Here is a 23,490-nt window from a genome sequence, read left to right as displayed (position 1 = left end):
TAGGGTGTCACGTTATTTTCCGCTGCCCAACACTTGGCGTTGAGTTACTGGCGGTACGGTCTACTCCATTACCGTAGCCGGGTATCCTGGCCAAACTGAAGAATTGATAGTTATTGGGATAATACTTGAAAGAAAACTAATGTAGCAGGTCAAAAACAATACAAAGAATTGGCAGCTGCATTGTCTCTATTACACGAGAATAATAATTCTTATTTCCCTGTTTTACTGTCTTTTTTCACTAATGTAACAAAATGTATTTCTTGATATAGCTTCTTATGTAAAGGTTGAGAAAAAACATTTATTATTATCCATTTGTACCTCAAATATAAGTATTTCATTTATTAAAAAACTGTAATATAATCTTCATTTTTATTTAATAAATAAACAGGCCGTGTTCCATCTAGGACCAGAAACAAATGAAACTTTTTTTTTTTTTTTTTTTTTTGCTACTTTGCGTTGCACCGACACAGATAGGTCTTATGGCGACGATGCGACAGCAAAGGGCCAGGGGTGGGAAGGAAGCGCCTTAATTAAGGTACAGCCCCAGCATTTTCCTGGTATGAAAATGGGTAACCACAGAAAACCATCTTCAGGGCTGCCGACAGTGGGGTTTGAACCCACTATCTCCCGAATACTGGATACTGGCCACACTTAAGTGACTGCAGCTATCGAGCTCGTTACAGATAGGTCTTATGGTGACGATGGGTTAGGAAAGGTCTAGTACTGGGAAGGAAGCGGCCTTAATTAAAGGTTCAGCACCAGCATTTTTCTGGTGTGAAAATGGGAAACCACGGAAAACCATCTTCAGAGTTGCCGACAGTGGGGTTTCAATGAAACTTCTTTTATCATTTGGTAACTTATGTGTGTATACTTGTCCTTACACATTTATTTGTTTCTGAGCTCCTAAATATATATATATTAATTATCACAATTTTTGTTGCAGAAAGATAAACATCACACATTTTACCATATTGATCATTTTGGCAACTCTTTCTATTTTTCCTTGCAGGGCTTAGTATTTTATATATCTTTAAAATGAAAATTACACTTGGTAAATTATTGAAGATGAAGATTTCAGAGGCTTTAGAATGAATCCAGTATGTTGGGCGGTGAATGCGGTTAAGTGATTACAAAAGCTACTTGCCTTTTCTTTATGGATGTAATTATGTCTTCCTAGAGTTTGCAGAGCTCATTGTTTTGCCTGATCCTGTAGATGCAATTATCTTCTCATGTGAGTCCTAGTATCCTTCTCAGGACTTTTCTTCTCTTGAGTTCTAATTTCCTGAGCGGGCCCTTCCTATTCGTCAAGGGACATTCAGAGGCATAGAGTATGAGAAGTCACCAAGGTGAGGACGTCAGCAAAGGCTAGGCAGGGTACACTGAGTTTGTCTTTTTTATATGCCGTGCTGAGTAGTTCAGACAGTTGAGGCGCTGGCCTTGTGACCTCAACTTAGCAGATTCGTCCTGGCTCAATCCGGTGGTATTATTTGAAGGCGCTCAAATACGTCAGCCTCGTGTCGGTAGATTTACTAGCATGTAAAAGAACTCCTGCGGGACTAAATTCCGGCACCTTGGCATCTCTGAAAACCATAAAAGTAGTTAGTTGGATGTAAAGCTAATAAATAACATTAGTATTATTTCTTTCTTGTATCCAGTCTTCAGACCAGCTCCTGATAATAATAATTTTCTGTAGCACGCAGTTGAAGAGGATGCAAGATAGTCTCCCTGTCTAACTTCTATTTGAAGGAAAGCTCTCTAAGAGCTCACATCTAAACTTGACTTTGGAGGTGGTGTTCCTCAGAGTGGCCTGGGAGGTGATGCAAGGTTGTCTGACTTCTATTTCAATGGGGAAGCTCTCTAAGAGCTTACGTGTGAATTTGACTTGGGAGGTGATATTCCTTAGAGTGGCCTGGACTAGACTGATTGTCTTTTCATCTAGGCTCAGTTCTTGCAGGGTTGAGAAGGAGGTCTGTCTGTCAAACCATATGCCTTATGGAAATCCACTAGGGTGACTACCGAGGGATCTCTGCTACAACTCCTATATGTTAGGATAGTCTTGAGGTTTTGCATCTGCTCTGTGCAAAATCTAATGGCGCAGAAGCTAGCTTGTTATTCACCTAGTTGGGAGTCGAGTTGTTTGGTGACTAGTCAGCAGGGCTCTGGAGAGGATCTTTTAGGTGATATCAGGGAGATGCCTCTATAGTTGTCAAGGTCAATCTTATCGCCTTTCTTGTGTAGTGGGTGTCCATCCCTCTGGTGAATTCTCTGTTATCCATATATCCTGTGTGATTTGATGGATGCTCTGCAGAGATTGTTCGTAGACATGCTTCCACATTTCTGCTACAATGCCGTTGTCACCTGACGCCTTGTTTTTTTTAGGTTCTTGATGATCTGCTTTAATCCTTTTCCATACGTTCAGGGCTCATGTAAGGAGAGTCTCACTTTAGGCTCCTCTGCATTGAGGAGCTTTTGAAAGTACCCTGCAATGGTATTGATGCAGTCTCTATTCTTTAGTTGAATCTTCCCATCTGGTCCGCAAAGATAGAGGGTGGGGGCTGTGTACTGCATAGTCTGCTTCTCGAGTTCCCTGTAGAGGCCCTTTGAATTGTTCCTTTTGAAAATCTCTTCTGCCTCTTGTATCAGGGTTCTGTTGTTGTCTCTCTTGGTTTTGCGGATGATGTTCGCTGTTATTTTTCTTTGTGTAATATAAAGGCTTGGAAGTTGGGCTCATCCTTATGCTGGTTATATTTCACCCAGGCTCTGCACCTTTCCTCTGTGATCTGGACAATTTCTGTGGACCATCAGGGGTGATTTCCTTTATTGGATTAGACAGGGATGGTTTCTTGTGTAGCATCCAGTAGAGCCTTTTGTAGGAGCCACCCTTGTTTCTGTGTGGTTTTATTTCAGGGTGCTCTGGAAGTTGCAGTTTTCATTGTGAAGTCTCAGAATGTTGAACCTGGATATCGTGGATCACTTTATGGTAGTGGTTGGTCTCCCCAAGAGTTGTAGGTTGAGGTTGGCCTTTACTAAGGAGAACTAGTGATCAGAGTGTAGGTTAGCTTATCTCAGTACCTTGACGTTCTCTATCTCCCTGTGGTTCCTTTTGTTTATAGCCACATGGTTTATCTGTACTTCACCTAGCATGGGGTTTGGGCTCTCCCAAGTAGGTGTTTGAAGGTGGTTGACTTTAGGATCAGGTTATATTTGTCACATAGGTCTGTGAGGCACTCTCCATTCCTGTTGGTCCTCTTATGACCTAGGTAGAGGTCCGCTATCCTGCAGAATTTTTGTTCCTTGCCAGCTTGTGTATGGCGGTGTGGGATTATAAGTACGGTTTCTTTTAGGATGTTCCAGTAGTGCTCTACTGCTTCCAATTATTTCTTGTTTGTTGCCTATACAGAGGTTTCATCAATCCCTGTAAGAAAGAACTCCTTTGCCCGAAGCCGTTGATTCACCCTTAATTTGCCAGGTTTTATATTGCCCGCCTGATCCTCTGCCAGACAGACGCAGGTTGTACTATCTATTGTCACATACGGTAACAGGATGGTTCCTGATGTGACAAAGCAGTTACGCATTCATAAATAAATTTGGCACATGTTTATAGCTTCAGGAAAGATTATTTCAGAAACATACATTCATCTCTTATTTCAACTTTTCATGTTCCTTGAAGTAAAGATAAGCAAGTTCAGAAACAGCTTATAAATATTTAACATAAGCTCAAAATTTGTATGAAATCCTTTTGCTCACAATGTCCTTAAAAATTAACTCTATATGAGAAAGTACTGCAATTCCCATGAACCACCCTGTACTTTTAGAATAAGTGTAACCTTGCAAGATTCAGCTTGAAAAGAGATACCACACTGTAAACTGTTTGACCTATTATCTGTGTTCAGTATTTGTAGTGTATGTAGTAAAGCAAGTCAGCTAGATAAAATTCTCAAGGCATTAGCTGCCTCTGTGAATCATTTGTAGGAGGTTGGCTGCTGTATCTCAAGATTGCAGGTTCAAACCTTGCATTGATGGTAGGATTTTTGAAGAGTAGGAAAAGTCAAATTTGTACTCTCATCATACATTGTCAGCATGTAAAATATCTCGGGTGTTGCACAAGAGAGGTTTTAGTTTGTCTTACATCTGGTAAAGCAAAACAAGGCATTGAAATTTAGATATTGGCAGCCTATATAGTATCAGATAGAAATGGCTGCACACAGTATCTGAGGCCATTTATTATTATTATTATTATTATTATTATTATTATTATTATTATTATTATTATTATTATTATTATTATTATCGTTGTCAACAACAATGAAGTACTGATTCTCTACAGATATAATGTATATATCAAGTAGAAGATGAAGAGATGATTGGTATTAAAATAGCATAAAATTGGTTCTTGTGATTCAGCAATGAAGGAACTAGTTAACAAAAGAAATTGCCATCAGGACTACCATCTATATATATAGGTATAAAATAAGAGTTTTGTGTGTACATTGCTCAGAATTTGAAAAGAATGGTATTTCTGTATCGGTCATGTCCACAGAATCAAGGAAATATACTTTTTACTTTTCCGTCATTTCTGTCTGTATGTATGTATGTATGTACGTACGTACGTATGTACACACGTCACGAGAAAACAGCTGAACATAATTTAACAAAAATCGGTATGTAAAGTCGAGGGATGAGCCACTACAATCTAGGCTATAAATCATTTTATTCACACTGAGTGAAATGATAGTTTAGGGGAAGGCCTAATGTTTAATTCTCAAATATTTATATTATTAGTGATCCTATCGATAAATACTACGTAACTAAAGTTATGTATAATTAAATTTCCAATCATTTATGTCATACATTTTTACTGTATCGGCTATAACACAGATATTCATGAATTTGTATTTTTGTTGCTAAGTCCATATCAACGGCGAGCCACGAGAAATGGGTTAAATGAATTTAATACAAATCAGTATATAGATTCGGGGAATAAGAAACTACGGTTTAAGCTATAAACAGTTTTATTCACCCTGGATGAAATTGTAGTTTAGGGGAAGGCATCTAAAATTTCATTTTTAAATACCTATGTTATTGGTCCTATCGAAAAGTACTACATAACAAAAGCTATAGAGAATACAATTTCTGATCATTTATACTTTATTTAGTTTTAACGTACCTACTATGATAAGAGTGGTATTTCAGAGTCGGAAAAAACTAAATGTGAAGGCCTACAATATTGAAAGCGCATAACATTGATCAACAATAACATTACATTGACCATTGTTTGTTGTGATGTTCTTTGTCTCTTATGATGACACTCAACTCCGATAGATGGGATTACTGCTGCATACCGAGTATAATAGCCTGACTGAATATTTGCGGGAAATAGCTGGGGAGTTACAAAACTTTCTTCTTTAGCATGCCATTCCTCTGGTTCATACATTTTCTGACACTGCTGGTAAGTTCATCATAGTATTCCAGCTATTCAATCCCTACTCTGACACGCTGTTTTGAATGAGCAGTGTGCACACTTAAGGCAAAGGCTCACCTAGTAGTAGTAGTAGTAGTAGTAGTAGTAGTAGTATGACCTGGTCTAGAATTACAATTTAGGCGTATTCCAAATTATAGCACCACAATTCACTAAATAATACAATATTCAACCCTGAAAAGAGCCATTTCTTAAGAAAAGCTTCTTCCTCTTTACTTTTATTAAATTCTACATTCATTTTATTCCAAATTAGCAGTGAAAAGAGGGTTTCTCCTCTGGCTTGGAGGACAAATTGTCTCCAAGTCACATTTTTCCGTCACCAGTGTAGTGAATTGAGATTTTTTGACTCATCGGGTACTCCTAGAAAACAGATTAGTAAAAGGGCATAGTTTTTGCCCTGGGAATTTCCACTATTTAACCACACACACTCACGCCCCCCGCCAAAACCCCGCCGAAAAAAAAACGAAGTCTGTTCATGTATCACGGCTGTAAGATCGGCAGCATAGTACTGTTCGTTAAAAGTGAGAAAATGTGTGGTTTTTCATTTGATTGAGTATTTCATATGAAAGCATTGCTTTTAATTGTGCCATTCCTACTGATGTCATTGTAATGATCTATGTTCATTTCAGTTGGGAAAAACCACTATCGCAGTCTTTCTGAGGATATTAAAAGGCAGGTGGAGAGTGAATGTCTGCCATTATAATGAAAACTCCCAAACCTGATTGTGACTGATGGTAGGCAAGCGGGTCTACTATTACAATGAAAATACCCTAACCAAGTTTTCATATGAGAAAAGACGTTTGGTGACTTCCCCATCGCGTTTCTAGGGTAACGTTAAGAGCTATGCAATTAAATACAATCTTGATCACAGCATGTACAGTCCACTACCTAACCGAGAATTCTGTATACAATGTAGAATTCCGTAGCAAAGCATGGGTACATCAGCCAGTTTGTAATTAAAATTAGATTTGCACACTGTGCTCAAAGAAAAGCTACTTATCAATGCCCATTATTTGTTGCAAAAGTTGTTACCAGAGTCACATTGTTATAGTAAATAATGGCGTGTTGCTTCCAGAGAGGCATGGTGCAGGTCTTTTGATTTGACTCCCATAGGCGACCGGCGCGTCGTGATGAAGATGAAATGATGATGAAGACAGCACAGACACCCAGTCCCTGTGCCAGGGGAATTAACCAATTACAGTGATAATTCCCGACCCTGCCTGGAATTGAACCTGGAACCCCTGTGACCAAAGGCCAGCACAGTTTTTATAGTACTCCACCACTCTAAAAAAGTTAACAAGTTGATCCTTTTGATAGGATGATATCTGCAAATAACTTCTCAAATCTCCCTGCAGGACATGATCTGGAAACACAAAACCTTCTTGAAGGTGTAGTGAATACAGGAAGTAATTTGAAAATCTTATTTTTTGTACCTCTTTTGCTAGATGGGATAGGATTCCACTTCGATTTTTCATAGTTTTGTTTGTAATATTTAATTTTTGGATTCTAATGGTATTCCTTCGTATCAAGGGATATACTCAAAGCAGTTTGTTTAACTATCACCTTTAAATTTTGTTATTGATATTTGTGTGTGATTTTGTTCCTGTGATTGTACCTTTTTCTGTCCGTAGATATTACATGTTAAAGTGTTTTATTTTTATTTCCTCAGAACAGAAAGAAGCTTATATGAAAAAGCAGAAGGAAGAAAAGGAGAAACTGAAAATATTTCAGGAAAAGGTTTGTATTTTTGTAACAGATTTGCGTTGATAGCATAGTTGATGGTGACTGAGATGACTTATAATTATGCAAGGTTTATTTTATTAGGAAAAGAAAATTTAAAAAATTGTAGTTACTGAACAGATTCTTACTTTTGTGCATTTTTTGTGAAAGCTGCTTTGTTTCTGAACCCTGCCCAATTCTCTGACTGTAATACACTGAGTGGCCAAAAGTCACAGGAAGGGTTGTCCCATTAGAAAATGTGCCGTGTATCACCGCTGAGCGTTGCGGCATAAATGAGCAGTCTGTCACAGACACCAGTATCGTGAAGAAGGCAACACGGCACAAGTTAACCAACTTTGAACGGGGGATGATCATCCGCTCATGGGTCATAGCATTGCGGAGATTACTCGCAAATTTGGGTTTCCGAGGTCAACAGTGTCGAGGGTGTTCCTTCAATATCGCAGAGAGAATGTTACCACCCGCGTAAACCGCCGCACAAGACCACATGTGTTTAACGAATGGATATCACGTCGCCTCCGCAAAGCATACTGGGCGCTCGACAGGCTACTGTGAGTCAGATCACCACCCATTTGAATGTTGCAAGTCAGGAATCCATTTCTACCAGGACTGTAAGGAGGCAACTGTACTGCATAGGCATCACCACCTGACGACCGACTCGTGTCCCTTTGCTGACAACTCAACACAGAGCTCAACGACATGCATGGGCCCGCGAACATCGGCAGTGGACCATGGAACTGTGGTGGCGTGTGGTATGGTCCATTGAATCCCGGTTCTGGTTATATCGAGCCGATGGGCACGTGACAGCGTAGCTTATGCCCCATGAACTATGGATCCTGTGTGTCAACAAGGTTGATATTTTGTGTGTGTGTGGGGGGGGTTTCCCAACTTGGCAGTTTCGATCCTGGCTCAGTCCAGTGGTATTTGAAGGTGCTCAAATAGGTCAGCCTAGTGTTGATAGATTTACTGGCACGTAAAAGAACTCCTGTGGGACTAAATTCTGGCACCTTGGGGCCTCCAAAAACCGTAGAAATAGTTAGTGGGACATAAAGCAAATAACATTATTATTATTATTATTATTATTATTATTATTATTATTATTATTATTATTATTATTAAAAAGGTTGTGTCCAGGCAGGAGGTGGCTCAGTTCAAGTCTGGGCGGCATTCTTATGGTCACAATTAGGCCCTATTTTCCAGCTGTAGGGAGCGCTGACATGTGTACATTATGTGGACATTCTTTCAGACCATCTGCATCCCTTTCTGTCCCTAATACCCTGATGGAGATACCATGTTTCAACAGGACAATGCACCATGTCACTGCTCTGTGGTGGCACACAGGTGGTTGGAGCACACCAGTGAAGTTACGACCATGGATTGGCCCTCCAGATCCCTCGATCTTAATCCAATCAAGCATTTAATGGATGCTGTCTATGCTGGTATATGCTCCATGAACTCTGCACCAACTACACAAGACCAATTGTGGGTAGCAGTGCAAGATGCGTTGATCCATATTTCTCCAGAACGATTCCAACACCATGTAGAGTCAATGCCTTGTCATATTGCTGCCATTTTGAGGGCTCGTGGAGGAGCAACTCGTTATTAACATCACGTTCAGTGCCTTCCCATGACTTTTGGCCACTCAGTGTATATTTCAACATTAGTTTAACACGTTAACGTCGATGTGTACAGTTGCTTTTTTCGTGGTAAACTGCAGAAATGCGATATACATATTTCAGGTTGTTGTGGGCTACGGATGTGTGTAATTTCATTCGTAGATGATAATCAAAGACATAATTCATGTTCAAAGTTACTATTTTTGTGTCCCCCTATTGGGGTGACATATGCTTATTAGATTGACAATAATAATATATTTAATGCAGCCAAATAGCCATAACAGAGAATATAGGTTACATTGATGGGTTACATATTTGCATAATCACTTATACACATTTTTCTTCTTGTACAGAATTCAATATGGTACAGTTCACACACGTTTTTCCACATAGTGTGCATTCACAGTAGTAATGGAACATTCGATTCATTTTACTGAATCGATTCATTTGATTCCGTTCACGTTACTGAATCGATACAGTGATCCGATTCACGGCTCATTGGTCACCGCTCCTACTGCATCTGTGTAGTATGTGCTGGTAAGACAGCAGCAACAGCATTCAGTGCTCGCAGCTGCCATCTTGTCTTCATACTATGAACTCCTTTCTTAGAAAAAATGCTAGTTACTCTAATACATCGAAGGTTTCCGGTAACGCAGGGTGGGAAAGGTTAGGATTAGGAAGGTAGCAGCCATGGCCTGAATTAAGGTACAGAGCCAGCATTTCTGGGTGTGAAAATGGGGAAACTACGGAAAAACCATCTTAACGGCTGCCGACGGTGGGATTCGAACCCACCATCCCCCGAATGCAAACGCATAGCCACGCGATATTAACCGCACGACAACTCGCTCAGTCCTTTTTTAAAAAAGTATTTTTCTATCAGCTGAGGATTTTTTTAAATCGTCATATTTTGTATAGGCAACTCGAGATGTACAGTAGCCCGCTGGTTTTCTGATTCAACATACTGTTATTGCGTCTGTCCACATATGATTGAAGTCTTGTGCAACGATGTGACATATGAACTGAGAGAATACTGAGCCGTTCTTCCCAATATAAAACAGGTACTTTTGAGTGGTCATGACTCATGAGCATGACTCATAGTCATAGGGCAGGCTAGAGTCGAGTTTAACTGTCAAATGTCAACTAAGTTATAATACTAAGATTCATTAAACTAATAAATAGTATAACCTAATAGCCTACCTACTTACTAGCTACTTCAGAATTATGTTGTGACTACCTTTTTAACACTGCAAATAAATCCATCTATTATTTAAACCTCCCTGTAAGAAGAGGACAGTGAATGCAAATGGGTATTATTTTCAAATGAGCTGAGCTCGAGAGTCCATTATAGTATACGATTCTTTCAGTCTAGCATGTCTCACTGTATGTCTCGCTGCAGCGGAAGCTCGGCTCTCCGCGTGTCCAGTGAGCCGAAGGAGCCGTGTGTATCATGTGTCTCACTGAGCCGCGCTCGTTCACGATTCTTTCGATGTGCCATGATTCACTGTATGCCTCGCTGCAGCGGAAGCTCGGCTCTCCGCGTGTCCAGTGAGCCGAAGGAGCCGTGTGTATCATGTGTCTCACTGAGCCGCGCTCGTTCACGATTCTTTCGATGTGCTATGATACACTGTCTCGCTGCAGCGGAAGCTCGGCTCCCCGTCAACGTCCAGTGAGTGCGCCACTCAGCACTGTTCGCTGGGAGTAAGCTGAATCGTGTGCCGTGAGCTCGCCTTTCCTGTGAATCGATTCACTCGGACACTTGAATGAATCGATACACTGCTTCGAATCATGCATTCAGTAGCCAACACTAATTCACAGTCTATACTTGGGTCTTGTCACCTGCTATAATTATTGGTTTATCTTGCTAGCTTTGAGTGATCATTTGGCCTAGCTCGTGCATTATGTCGATTGCTGTTATGTTCGGTTGGAAGTAAGCGGCTATAATTACGAGGCCGCCTATTCCAATAGTAGGGTATGGTTCTGTTGCCTGGTTGATAATATTGGGGTTAGGTGTGGTTTTAGGAGGATAGTTATCCCCCCAGAAGGTCTACCTTTTTCTCCCTGTCTAGCTGTAAGATGAAAACCATAGAAGTCTGGGTGTTGCCAGTCGTCAGTGACGAATGTTTCCAATAGAATTGCTATATCGTACCCTAATAGAAAGTTTTCCAGGTTCATATTCATTGCACTTTTTAGCCCTTCTATATTCCACATCATGATTCTTAGTCTTCTTGAAACGTCTTTTAAGTTTTGGTTCCTTCTTTCAATTATTTTCTTTTCCGAATTATTCGAAGGAGCATCCATTGTCTCGTATGGGGCGAAAGGACCGAAATCGAAAATGTCTGATAATAATCCCCTTCGGCCAGAATTCCTCTTCATATACCCTGTCCATTAGATCAAATGGAATGCCCACTTTGAAAGCTTTTATGTCGTAATTGGTTACTGTTTCTTCACACGTAACGTTGTCTTTGATTCCTCTGTTTTCTAGGTATTTCTTTATGACATCAGAGGTTGTGTGCGGGCTCAAACGCCCCATAAAGACCCAAGCTTTCTTCTTTGCTGCTTGCAATTCTTCAACTCTTGAACCTGTGCTTATCATTGCGTATTGCTGTCTTGTTTGCCTTCTACCTGATTTGCTGGCAACTTGCTCTGAAAAATTGGCATATTCCAGGCTGGAGTTTTTACCTGCACCAACTCATGTGATGATGAAATCTGTTTGTCATTTTTCATTTATTACTGCTCGCCTTAACATCTGCTGGTCTTTCGTTACGTTTTGATGTCAGTGGTGGGTGTTGGACCCTCTCTATTTTTAGATTGACAATGCAACAGAGAAAGCGTGCGTCACCCCTACAGCGGTGACGGCCTTTTTACCTCTGTTATTGTAGAACACTGTGCTCTGTGTTGTGAGCTGTTGGTTTATGTACCTTTCAACGAGTTCCTTGTAATTTACAGTTTTGTGACAAGAATTTAATTCACGTTATATGTGTTTCTGTGTCAAGTAAGCCATGATTACCTATAGAGAGATAAAAGAAGAATCTGAAAAGGGTTCGAATTCTGAATCAAGTGATGTTGACATTTTGGATTTGTAATATGATGCCACCTTTTCCGAGTCTGAATTGGACAGTAGTTTGTGTAGTGAGGACACTAGCAAAGATTCCGGTGCTGCATCGTGCAATGATTCAACCATATCACCAGCCAGTGACAGTTACTGGGGAACATTCTCAGGTTTGCAGAAACATTTTTTATTCATATATAGCCCCGGTTTACAGTTTCCTCTGAGTGCTAAATCTCAACCAGTATGTAAGAATATAGACTCCAATCCACATTATTTTCCTTGCCATTAATAATTGAATTCTGATGGTTGGGTATGTCACTCCATACGGGGAGACAAATGTAATAGAAATTCCACTGTGTGTTGCGCAATGCACAGCATGCTGAGGAAGGAATGGGCACCGCGCTGCATTCTGTGAACACCTTACATGAACAAGCAATGCAATACAACAGCGAATGGTAGCGCTAGTTTTGCGCGACAGCCTAAAGATGAGAGGCTTGGACATACGATACGATATATTGTATGAGCGTCGGTCGTCCCACAAGGGGTGTTATCGTCTTCAGCATGTTGATGAGAAGATCGTGTATGCAGGTTTCTTTGTTTTACTGTTGTATATATTGTAAAGTGGTATTTAATTTGAGTATTGCAGCACACTTGCTGTAGCATAATATTAATTTTATATTCATTCCATATTTCTTCCTTTTGCTTCTGATTTTGTGTTACCATCCATGCTTTATCCCTAACATTGACCTCTAACTGTTAAGATGCTGCTATCTATTCTTATTTGATTTATTATTGTTTTTGGGGATAGTCTGTTTTAGCTTGATTTGTCGTCAGATTTTTGCCCATGTTTCATAATCATTTTAAGCAGAGTCTAGTCCTCTTCCTTGTTGGCATTGATTATTTGAGTAATTGTGCGGTGCTATGATATTGTAATCCACATTCTTTACATATTAGATACAAACTTCTTTTTAAATCTGAGCTTTCATGTTCTCTTCTTTTGCTTACAGTAACTTCAGTACTACAGACTGCAATGATTTTCTTTCTTACACTTTCAAACGCACCCTGAACCGTCAGTTGAATAAAATAAGCAATGTTAAAGGATATTAACATTTTACCCATCATCCACCACATTTTACTGTTTCTTTATGTTAGGATGTATGGTCGTCAGGAAGTTGCATCTGCATCTTAAGAAATCTTTCCAAATTCTAGCTGTAAAAATTCAGCTTATCATTCTTTCTAAATATTCTTGCAGATGTTTTAGAATAAAGATGTAGTTAGTGACTCACTTATTAAAACACTTGAGAAAGATGATTTTCCACTACAACTACTCCCAGTTTTCCCAATCAAAATATCATAATCAATCGGGCTTTTCCTATGACAGGAGCTGATTTTTTCAGAAGGTATTTTGGAGAAAAGCAGTTTTATAATTTAGTCCATTTTCAGTGCAGGAGTGCTGAAAAATGTTTTGCATATTTTGGTTTAGTGCACTTTTTATTTTGCTTTTTGTAGGTAAGTACATTATACATTAAGAAGTGTATATGCAAAGAAAAATAACATGCAGTAAGATATGCAAAAGCAACAGAAGCTCAAGGAAAGCACAAATTTGGTAATGTGAGGTTATGAACACAAAATTACTGTTCATTGTGTGGTATGTATAGCCTACTCAGGCCATGAGGCATGCTTGAACATGACAAGGCAGGCATGCTCAGCACCAAATAATAACCCACCTTGTTTTGAGGCAAATTATCCCACACTTTAGTAGCAGCTTCAGTCAGTTGCTCAATGATTGCAGGAGAATTAGGACAGTGGGCAATTGCGCTCTTTAGTTCACTCCATGCATGTTCAACACAGTTCATGTCTGCAGCATATGCTGGCCACGCCATTCACTGTATCTCCAAATCATCAACAGCTCCTTTTGTATTTGTGTGCAAGCTTATGGTGACATCATCAGCAAAATGTGCCTGCTTCCACTGTTCCTGATGTCGTGTGCTATAATTTGCTCATCTCACATGAGCTACCCTATTGTGTGGTTTAAGAGGAGCTTTTGGCACAGGCCTCCTTGATATCAGTCCTGCATTAGGCAGCCAATATCCCACTGTCTGATTCAACATATTCACAACAGAATAGGATAGAGGCATCTAGACTTAGATAGTATGGACATATGAAGAGAATGACAGAGGAAAGGATACCTGGAGGATGCACGAAATGGAGACAACAGGTAAACGACCAAGAGACAGGTGGGTAAAAGGAGTGGAAGTGTGTGTACAAAAAAGAAGAGAGGACTGGGCAAGAGTGAAGAGGGAGAAGTCGTGGGAAGACAAGAGGAGATGGAGAGGCTTCTGTTCCAAGCAGACCTGGCCAACAGCTGGAAACTGCATATGATAACGACTCTGGTGGCCCCTCTGAAGATTCTGGCACAATAGGGTGGTAATAGTGGTATCTGTGGTACCGATCCTCTCCATGAGTTCTTTTTTTTTTTGTGTGGGCGTCCCATCTGTTGTTGATCAACAACCATTTATGTCTCCCGTAACTTTCTCCAAAGTCTGACGACTCGCTCTGACACAAACAAATGTTTAGTTGAAACACCATATTTTTTTCATATATAGGGGTACACACTTGTGCAGTGGTCTAGCTTTTCCATCTCCAGTCCTAGTAACTTGCATTCCAATCCCAATGACTTCTGGCAGGATTTTCAGTAAGACCAACAGGAAGGGTATCCACACTTAAATTTGTAGCTAGCTGTAATATTTCACCCTTATTGTTTTACATTGCATGTAACATCTGCTGGAAAGTATAAAAGGGCTGGGAGGAATCCAGTTGGGTGGAAATGTAGTAAGTAGTTTGGCTTATCAACATTATAACATGATCAATTTTGTAGCGACCTGTGCCAAAAGAAACAGGACTACTCCATCCATCAAGAAAACAGTCATTCACCACTGATCTGCATTTAGGGCTGTGACACAGGTGGCAGATTCCCTCTCAGTTTTTACCTAGTCATTTCTTAAATGATTTCAAAGAAGTTGTAAATTGATTGAAGATATCCCTTGGTAAATTATTCCAATCCCAATTCCTCTTGCTATAAACAAATATTTGCCCCAATTTGTCCCCTTGAATTCAAACTTTATTTTCATATTATGATCTTATTCATCTACTAATGTCAATACATGCTATCTCTCTGCTGACAGCTCGGAATGTGCAGTTTAGTTGAGCTGTTCGTCTCTTTACTCCTAAGTCTTCCCAGCCCAAAGTTTGCAACATTTTTGTAACACTACTCTTTTGCCAGAACAAATCATGCTTCTTTTCTTTGGGTGTTTTCCAGTTCTCGGATCAAGTAAACGTGGGGAGGTTCCTATATACTGGAATCATACTTTAATTCGGGTCTTATGCCGTATCCTTTACATCCTTACTGCAACTCCTAAATACCTTGATAATGTGTAACCTTTATTTACAGTTCTGTTTATGTGATTAACCCAATGAAGATCGTTCCTTATATAAACACCTAGGTACTTAGTCACCCCCTTTAGGTACTTATGTCAATGACTTAGTTTAATGATAGACTGTGCTGAAAGCCTGCAACCTAATATCTTGGAACTTTCAAACAGGTGCAGAGAGAATGTTATGAAAAGTGCATTTCCAGAACTGAAGTGATATCAGTTCGGAAAAACCCCGAGGGATTGAATGTGAGATAGAGAATACAAAACTGGAACTGGGGATCATTTGAAGTACTTAGAATTATTCTTCCAAGATAGTACAACAGTATAGTAAGAAAAATCAAATAATGGTATAGCAAAATTGTCATAGTACAGTGATTTCACAGCTTGTGATAAACAGCATTCTGTAAGAAAGAATTTATCACTCGTACAAAACTATCTTTAAAACAGTCATTTTCAGACAAACTCGGTTGTACAGGAGTTGGGTGGACTCAGGATATCTATTCGTAACAGAGATGAAAGTAGCAAGAACGGTTCAAATGGTGCAAAAAGGTAGGAACAGTAGCACGAGGGTGGTTTGCTATTTGCTTTACGTCGCACCGACACAGACAGGTCTTATGGCGACGTTGGGATATGAAAGGCCTGGGAATTGGAAGGAAGCGGCCATGGCCTTAATTAAGGCACAGCCCCAGCATTTGCCTGGGGTGTGAAAATGGGAAACCACGGAAAACCATCTTCAGGGCTGCCGACAGTGGGGCTCGAACCCACTATCTCCCGATTATTGGATACTGGCCGCACTTAAGCGACTGCAGCTATCGAGCTCGGTCATAAGGGTGGTCACAGTGAGGAGATAAAGCTTAAGTTAGGAACAAAGTCAATTGATGTAGCTGTGCGTATGGACCGACTTTAGTGATGGGATTTTGTGAGGTGAATGGAGGATAGATTGATAGGAGAAAAGTAAACTTGACTATAGAGGTTAGGAGAAGTAGATGGAGATTATGACGATGGATGAATTCAATTTTTTTAATTTGCAAATAGAGGATTTTGAACGTGCTTGGTTAATTCACAGAGGCTTGTATACTGAACGCTGAAATGTCTATAATGTCTATAATGATAATGTATTTATGTATGTTATCTTTTCTCTTACTTTATTCAGTATGATAATTAATGCACTGTTTTATACATGATATAGAATCATGAACAATATACAATTTCTTCTTAAGATTTTATCACTATTTCAGGTTGAAAGTCAAATCAATACTTTCCTGCAAGATGATACCCAAACAAAGCATAAATTTGAACCCATGGATCAAGTATACAGAAGCATAATGTAAGTAGATATTTGAAAATTGTTTCTGAGATAAAGCCTACTCAATTCTTGATTTTTAAAATTCCAAACTTACTTACTGTGATGTTACGAGGGTAGATCAGAAAATAAGTTGCACTTCCCAGTTATGGCCATTTATTACACCACCTATACAACAGCAACACGACTATAACAACATACACTGTAACGTACTTTTCCACATAGTTTCTAAGAGACTCCAAACATTACTGCGAACGCACAACCAACTTGTCGATGCCGGATGCATAGAAATTTCTTCCAGCGTTCTGCAGTCACTCAGAGACAGCGGCCTTCACCTCCTCATCGGTCTGGAAACGTCAACCACCGAGCTCCGTTTTGAGCTTACCAAACAGATGAAAGTCACATGGCGCCAGGTCGGGACTGTAGGGTGAATGTTGCCAGACCTCCCACTTGAAACGCTGCAGCAGTTCTCTTGTTTGGCAGGCCTTGTGAGGTGTTGCGTTATCGTGCAACAAAATCACACCAGCGCTCAATTTCCCCCGGCGCTTCTCTTTAATCGCTTTACGCAACCGGTGCAACGTTTGACAATACGTCGTCGTGTTGATCGTCGTTCCTTTCGGCATGAATTCCACGTGCAGCAAACCGTTCATGTCAAAGAACACTGTTTCCATAACCTTAACGGCTGAAGATTGAACCTTGGCCTTCTTTCGTTGTGGTGATGAAGAGTGCACCCATTCCATTGATGTTCGCTTCGTTTCGGGGATGAAGTGGTGGACCCACGTTTTGTCGCCTGTGACGATTCGCTGCAGAAACCCGTTGCCATCTGCGGCATAGCATTTCAAAAATGCCAGGGAGGGTTGGAAACGTTGTCCCTTGTGCTCATCGGTGAGAAGACGTGGGACCCATCTTTGACACAGCTTACGATATCCAAGGTCCTCGTGAACAATGGCGAACACACTGCCATACGACATGTTCAGCTGCTTATATATATATATTTTCTCTTGAGTTTTTTGTTTGTTTTAATGTTGTCAATCTTATGTTAATTTTAAGGATACTTCCTCTAAAGCATTACTTTGTCAATTTATGTATTTTTCATCTAAACAGTGTTATGTGGCTGAAGATGTTGATAATATATGAAATATGTACTACTTTTAACCATTAAATTGCCTGCAATCATTGTATCAACTAGGTGGAAAATAAATAAATACTTAGTTGTGAATCTATGTTCAGCTGCATCGCGATTTCTCTCAGTTTATTGCGCCAGTTCTGTCTAATGATCGCATTCACACTGTTGAGCTTTGCACGGGTCCTGGACTTTGCGGGCCTGCCTTCGCAATGGTTGTCTGTGATATCCTTGCGTCCGGCTTCGAATTGCTGACACCACTTTACGATACCTTGCCGGGAAATGGCCTGCTCCCCATACACAGCACTAATTTCACTATGAATGTCCGTGCAATTCTTCCTTTTGGCCCATAGGAATCATATTGTTGCACGCACCTCATATGTGGAGTAAACGTCCAGTTGACGGGCCATTGCATTTGGCCGCTATTCACACAATACTAGACGAGACACCACAGCGACCTGCCTAACAGACGTGTGGGCTGTGTCTGTCCCTTTCTCTGCTGTGCCCATGTTTGCGGCACACAGTGCGCTGCTGTGGCGCGTTAGTGCAACCAACCTTTTGAACCACCTACTTACATACAGTACGTTAGAAAAAACGTGTGACTGTGATCTTAAATAAAATAGTGTATACTCTAATTATGGCATGAATCAATAATTAAATCTAGATAATGTATTATTTATTTGGTATTTAATATTATTTTTCTTGATATGGAAGAGAATGATCATAATGTGGTAGGTAAGATACTATTTTATTTACTTTTTTACCCATCCTCAAAATAAATTTACTATACCAGGAACAAAAAAAATTCCCAAAACACAACAAATTTTATTGAAATCCTACCCAAGATCATTTTTGTGAAAACAGAGATTAAAGTAACGCACGCGAAACAAGTCAGAAAAATGACCAAGTTTAAACAAGAGGTAGGATATCAGAACAAGCAATAAGAAGACACAAACATGAGAAATAGTTCTTCATAAATCATACAAAAAACACAAAAAATAATAAACAGGTACAGTAATTACTTATTTTTAATCCACAATACAACGTCCAATAAAAATATTTCAACTGCGTGCTGTAAAACTCAATGAAAATTAACACGGAGCCCTGGATCTTGTGGTTTTCCACACTTATAATAAAATAATCAATTTACGTATATTGTTTAAAAATTCTTGAAATGTGACTAATATAAATACTGAATAAATACATAACGTTAAAGTTACCACCATTTAATTAAGGAAAATGTCAATTGACATACAATAATTTAAAGTAAATAATCTTTTGTTTGGTAAATCTTGGTAAAGAGATTGGAGCGAGTTACATTAAATATTTCAGGTAAATTAAAATACGTTAATAGTTTTAATAGGAAAATAATTTACAACCAGTAAGGATATAAATTTTCATAAAATCAGAAAGTAGTTTTAATAGGTTAAATCTCAAAGTTAGTTTAAAATTATTCAAATCTTAGCTGATTTAAATTCTTGATAAAATGTAAACGATTCCCTGCACGGAGTTTTAGTGTACTAAATTGAGTAATAATCATTTAAATAGAATATATCTATTTTGAACACAGAACTTCATTAAAATTAGAAGAGATCATTTGAATCAAAGAATATCTTAACGTAAGTGAAAGACGCATGTCTCAAGTTTTAAGAAAGCTGGCAGATGCAGAAAATTTCTATACAAAATTTCCACAACCTTCAACTCCAATTAAAACATAATCTCCACAGATTAAAGAAGTATTAGGTAATTTAAGTCAAAGGGTATTTTGGCTATATACCACAACACAGTACTGCATAAATTATGTGAAAGCACTTTCAAACAAATGTCAGCTGAAACAAAATCAATTTACAGGACATAATGTTCACCATCATCCATCAAGATTACCTTTCTGAATGATGATAATGTAACCTCCTCCTGATTTTTTCACTCAACCTTTAAAGAAAGTCGCTGGGTTAAAACATCAGAACCGCCTAGAAAACAATATCGAGCCATGCCCTCAAAAAATAAAAAAAATAGAAGGAAGGAAAATTACAAAGCCGACATAAGTTTAGATTTAAAAGATACTCTATTAAAAACACTAAACCGTAAGCATTACAAATCCTTCCCATACATTAAGTTCTTGAAGTTTTTGAAAGATTACAACCAGAAAATGGTATTATAGTAATAAGTCTTTGACAGTGTTAATTCAATTAGTTTTGCAGTATCTGATTCATATAATGAAATTTCGGACATATATATGTAACACTTTTCTTCTAAAAATATGAAGAGAATTGGACGTGAAGAAATTAAACCTGCAGAGAATTAATTTTCTTTACGCGTAAGAAAATATTTAAAACTTTCAGAGGAAGATTGAATAAGGAATGGGAGAACAACTAAATGACAAGTCAAGAAAGAAGAGTAATTTAAAGCATGGTCAAATTACAAGCAGAAAAATTAATACTCAAGAACACGCCCCCAAGATATAAAAACAATCGCTCAAAAAGTTAAAAGTATTTAATACCAAAAGATAAACAAGAAAGTGACAAAACTAAACAAGAAAAGATATTTAAACAGGGGTAGTGAGGTGTTTAAGAGCATCAGTTAATCAGGAGGAGGTCAGCACAGACACACAGGGAAAGGAAAAATGATACAGCACATATACGGCATTGGTCAGCACCATATTGAAATTTTTGAAACTTGAGACCAAGTACAATAATTTAAACAAAGACAGTACCCTAAAACATAATTAAAACAGTTTATTCCGTATTACTTACTCAACCTTGAACCTCTAAAAATGAAGAGTAGAAGATTCGCCCATCACAGGGGACTTCAGTTCAATAATACAAGTGTAGACATTAAAGTCAGATTCTACATTATGAGGAAAATAAAATGCCACTTCCTAAATCAATTAAAGCCTCTAAAGGCTTTTAGACATCAGCTGTAGCCATAAGACTTCTTTTTACACATCTTCCTCTTGCCTAGAAGGTACAATATTCTTTTACCTATGAGTGAAAACATATTGCTCGTACAGAGCTCAGACACAAACTAAACAGTGGCATGTTGCCTATTATTAGCAAACAGAGAGAGCTTATGAGCTTCCCCCACTATTACTTTTAGTACTGAAACGCACCAGCAGGATGTGTACATAGTCTATACCAGAGGTTTCCATGTGGCCCGCGAAGCCATATAACGCGAGTGCATTTTAATGAATAATGTGAAGAATAGTTACAAAAGAATATTCTGTTGGTCGTTCAAAAATGTATTCATTTTTATATGTGGTATGGACCCAAATCTGAACCAGTTTAATTGTTTTCGTCGTTTTTAAATATTCACTTGATCTGAATAGATTATTTTTGATTTATAAAAATTAAAAATCCAAATTTCAAATAATAATTGGTTTTAAGTCTCAATAACTATTTTTGATGATTTTTGGAGACGCCGAGGTCCCGGAATTTTGTCGCGCAGGTGTTCTTTTATGTGCCAGTAAATCTACCGACATGAGGCCGACATATTTGAGCACCTTCGGAACGATCTAACATAGAACCTGCCAAGCTGGCCTCAACCATCTGAACCACTCAGCCCGGCTCCAAATTTCACTTTTATGCTATTGTAAAATAATGTTTCACCTAAGTAATTAAAATTATCAAACCTTTACTTCAATTGAATTATGCATATTATTTCGTAGGACTCAGTGATTCACTTTTGCTGAAAACATATTTTCTTTCCCCATCCCAAGCGCTTTGCAGAATATTGCTCTTCTAGTAGTGGATGCTCCTCTTCCTCAGTCTCATTTTCAGTAGAAGGCTAATATGGGAGCTTTATAGTTGAGGACTGAAAATATAGTGCTCGAAGAAATTGAATATCCCAACATTTCTTTGCAGCTAACTACGCGAAACTACTATAATTTTACATGAAACTTTTTACCCCCATTTTAATGTGGTATATGATTCGGTTTGTGAATAAATATGTATATTGGTAAAATAAGAGTTTTGTCTGTACATTGCTCAGAATTTAAAAAGAATGGTATTTTTATATCAGTCGTGTCCACAGTAACAAGAAAATGTACTTTTTAATTTTCCATTATGTTTGCCTGTCTGTACATATGTATGTACGTATGCACGCACGTCACGGGAAAATGACTGAAGAGAATTTAATGAAAACCAGTGTGTAAAGTTGGGAAATGAGCCACTACAATCTAGGCTATAAATAATTTTACTATGCTGAGTAAAATTTTAGTTTTGGGGAAGGCCTAAAATGTAATTCTCAAATATTTATGTATATAGTGGCCCCATCAGTAAATACTGTACTTCATAACTGAAGTTATATGGAATCAAATTTCCGATCATTTATGTCGTATACATTTTTACCAATACTGGCTATGATCCGGTTTAATTCTGGCTCAGTCCAGTGGTATTTTAAGGTGTTCAAATACATCAGCCTCGTGTTGGTAGATATCGGTACTGTGTTCGTAAATTTGGATTTTTGTTGCCAAGTCAATATCAAAGCTGAGCCACGAGAAAATGCGTTAATAGAACTTAATGAAAAATCAGTATTTTAAGTCGGGGGAATAAGGAACTAAAGTCTAGACTATAAATACTTTATTTACGATGGATGAAATGGTAGTTTAGGGGAAGGCACCTAAAATTTAATTTTTAAATACCTATGTTGTTTATGCACCCTGCAAATCATGTGACCTTGCCATGATGGGGAGGCTACACGGGCCAGGCTGAGTGGCTCAGACGGTTCAGGCCCTGGCCTTCTCATCCTAACTTCACAGGTTCGATTCTGGCTCAGTCCAGTGGTATTCGAGGTGCTCAAATACATCAGCCTCATGTTGGTACATTTACTGGCACATAAAAGAACTCCTCCAGGACTAAATTCCGGTACTTTGGAGTCTCTGAAAACCATAAATGTAGTTAGTGGGACGTGAAGCAAATAACATTATTATTATTATTATTATTATTATTATTATTATTATTATTATTATTATTATTATTATTATTATTATTACCGTATTATTACTGCTACATGGCTGAAAGCAGCAGGAAACTACAGCCGTAACTAACACCCGAGGACATGCAGCTCTCTCTGTATGAATGAAGTACTGATGATGGCTTCCTCCCGGGTAAAATTCCAGAGGTAAAACAGTCCCTTATTGTGACCTCCAGGTGGGGACTACACAAGAGGAGGCATTCATCAGGCAGATGGATACTGACATTGTGCGAGTCAGAGTGTGGAATGTTAGAAGTTTGTATCATTGTGGTAGGTTAAAGAATCTGAAAAGGGAGATGGATAGACTGAAGTTAGATGTAGTTGGTATAACTACAGAATTATCAACACAAAATCAAACAGGGGGAATTGGTTTAATAATGAATAAGAAAATAGAGAAGGGGCTAAGCTGCTATAACCAGCGTAGTGAAAGGATTATTGTGGTTAAGATAGACAGCAAGTTAATGCCCACCACAGTAGTGCAGGTCTATATGCCTACTAGTTCAGTAGATGATGAAGAAATCAAAAGAATATATGAAGAGAGAAAATATTTAATACAGTCTGTAAAAGGTGACGAGAATTTAATTGTAATGGGAGACTGGAATGCAGTGGTAGGCCAAGAAAGAGAAGGTAATACAGTAAGGCCTGGTTTCATCAACTTGGGTTAAATATACTCTAAACCTGGGTTTGTTAACTTCGGGTTAATATTTTAACTCATTCTTATGAGTCACGCATTTCACCAAGCTATTTTGGCAGAGGGTTAACTAACACCGCATTAACC

General features: G+C 38.7%; 1 protein-coding gene across 3 annotated transcripts in view; it reads left to right on the top strand.

Moving 5' to 3' along the window:
- LOC136876221 (sperm-associated antigen 7) overlaps nucleotides 1-23,490 on the top strand; it is a 95,066-nt gene that overhangs the window by 36,353 nt on the left and 35,223 nt on the right. For all 3 annotated transcript variants that reach the window (XM_067149989.2, XM_067149988.2, XM_067149987.2), the window contains 2 exons: nucleotides 7,149-7,216; nucleotides 16,554-16,642. In XM_067149989.2, coding sequence (XP_067006090.1) covers nucleotides 7,149-7,216; nucleotides 16,554-16,642 — 157 coding nt within the window. The remainder of the gene's footprint in view (nucleotides 1-7,148; nucleotides 7,217-16,553; nucleotides 16,643-23,490) is intronic.

The sequence above is a fragment of the Anabrus simplex genome, chromosome 6, assembly GCF_040414725.1.
Source record: "Anabrus simplex isolate iqAnaSimp1 chromosome 6, ASM4041472v1, whole genome shotgun sequence".
Taxonomy (NCBI): Eukaryota; Metazoa; Arthropoda; class Insecta; order Orthoptera; family Tettigoniidae; genus Anabrus; species Anabrus simplex.
The sequence above is the reverse complement of the archived record's forward strand: the minus strand, read 5'-3'. Positions and strand labels throughout refer to the sequence as shown.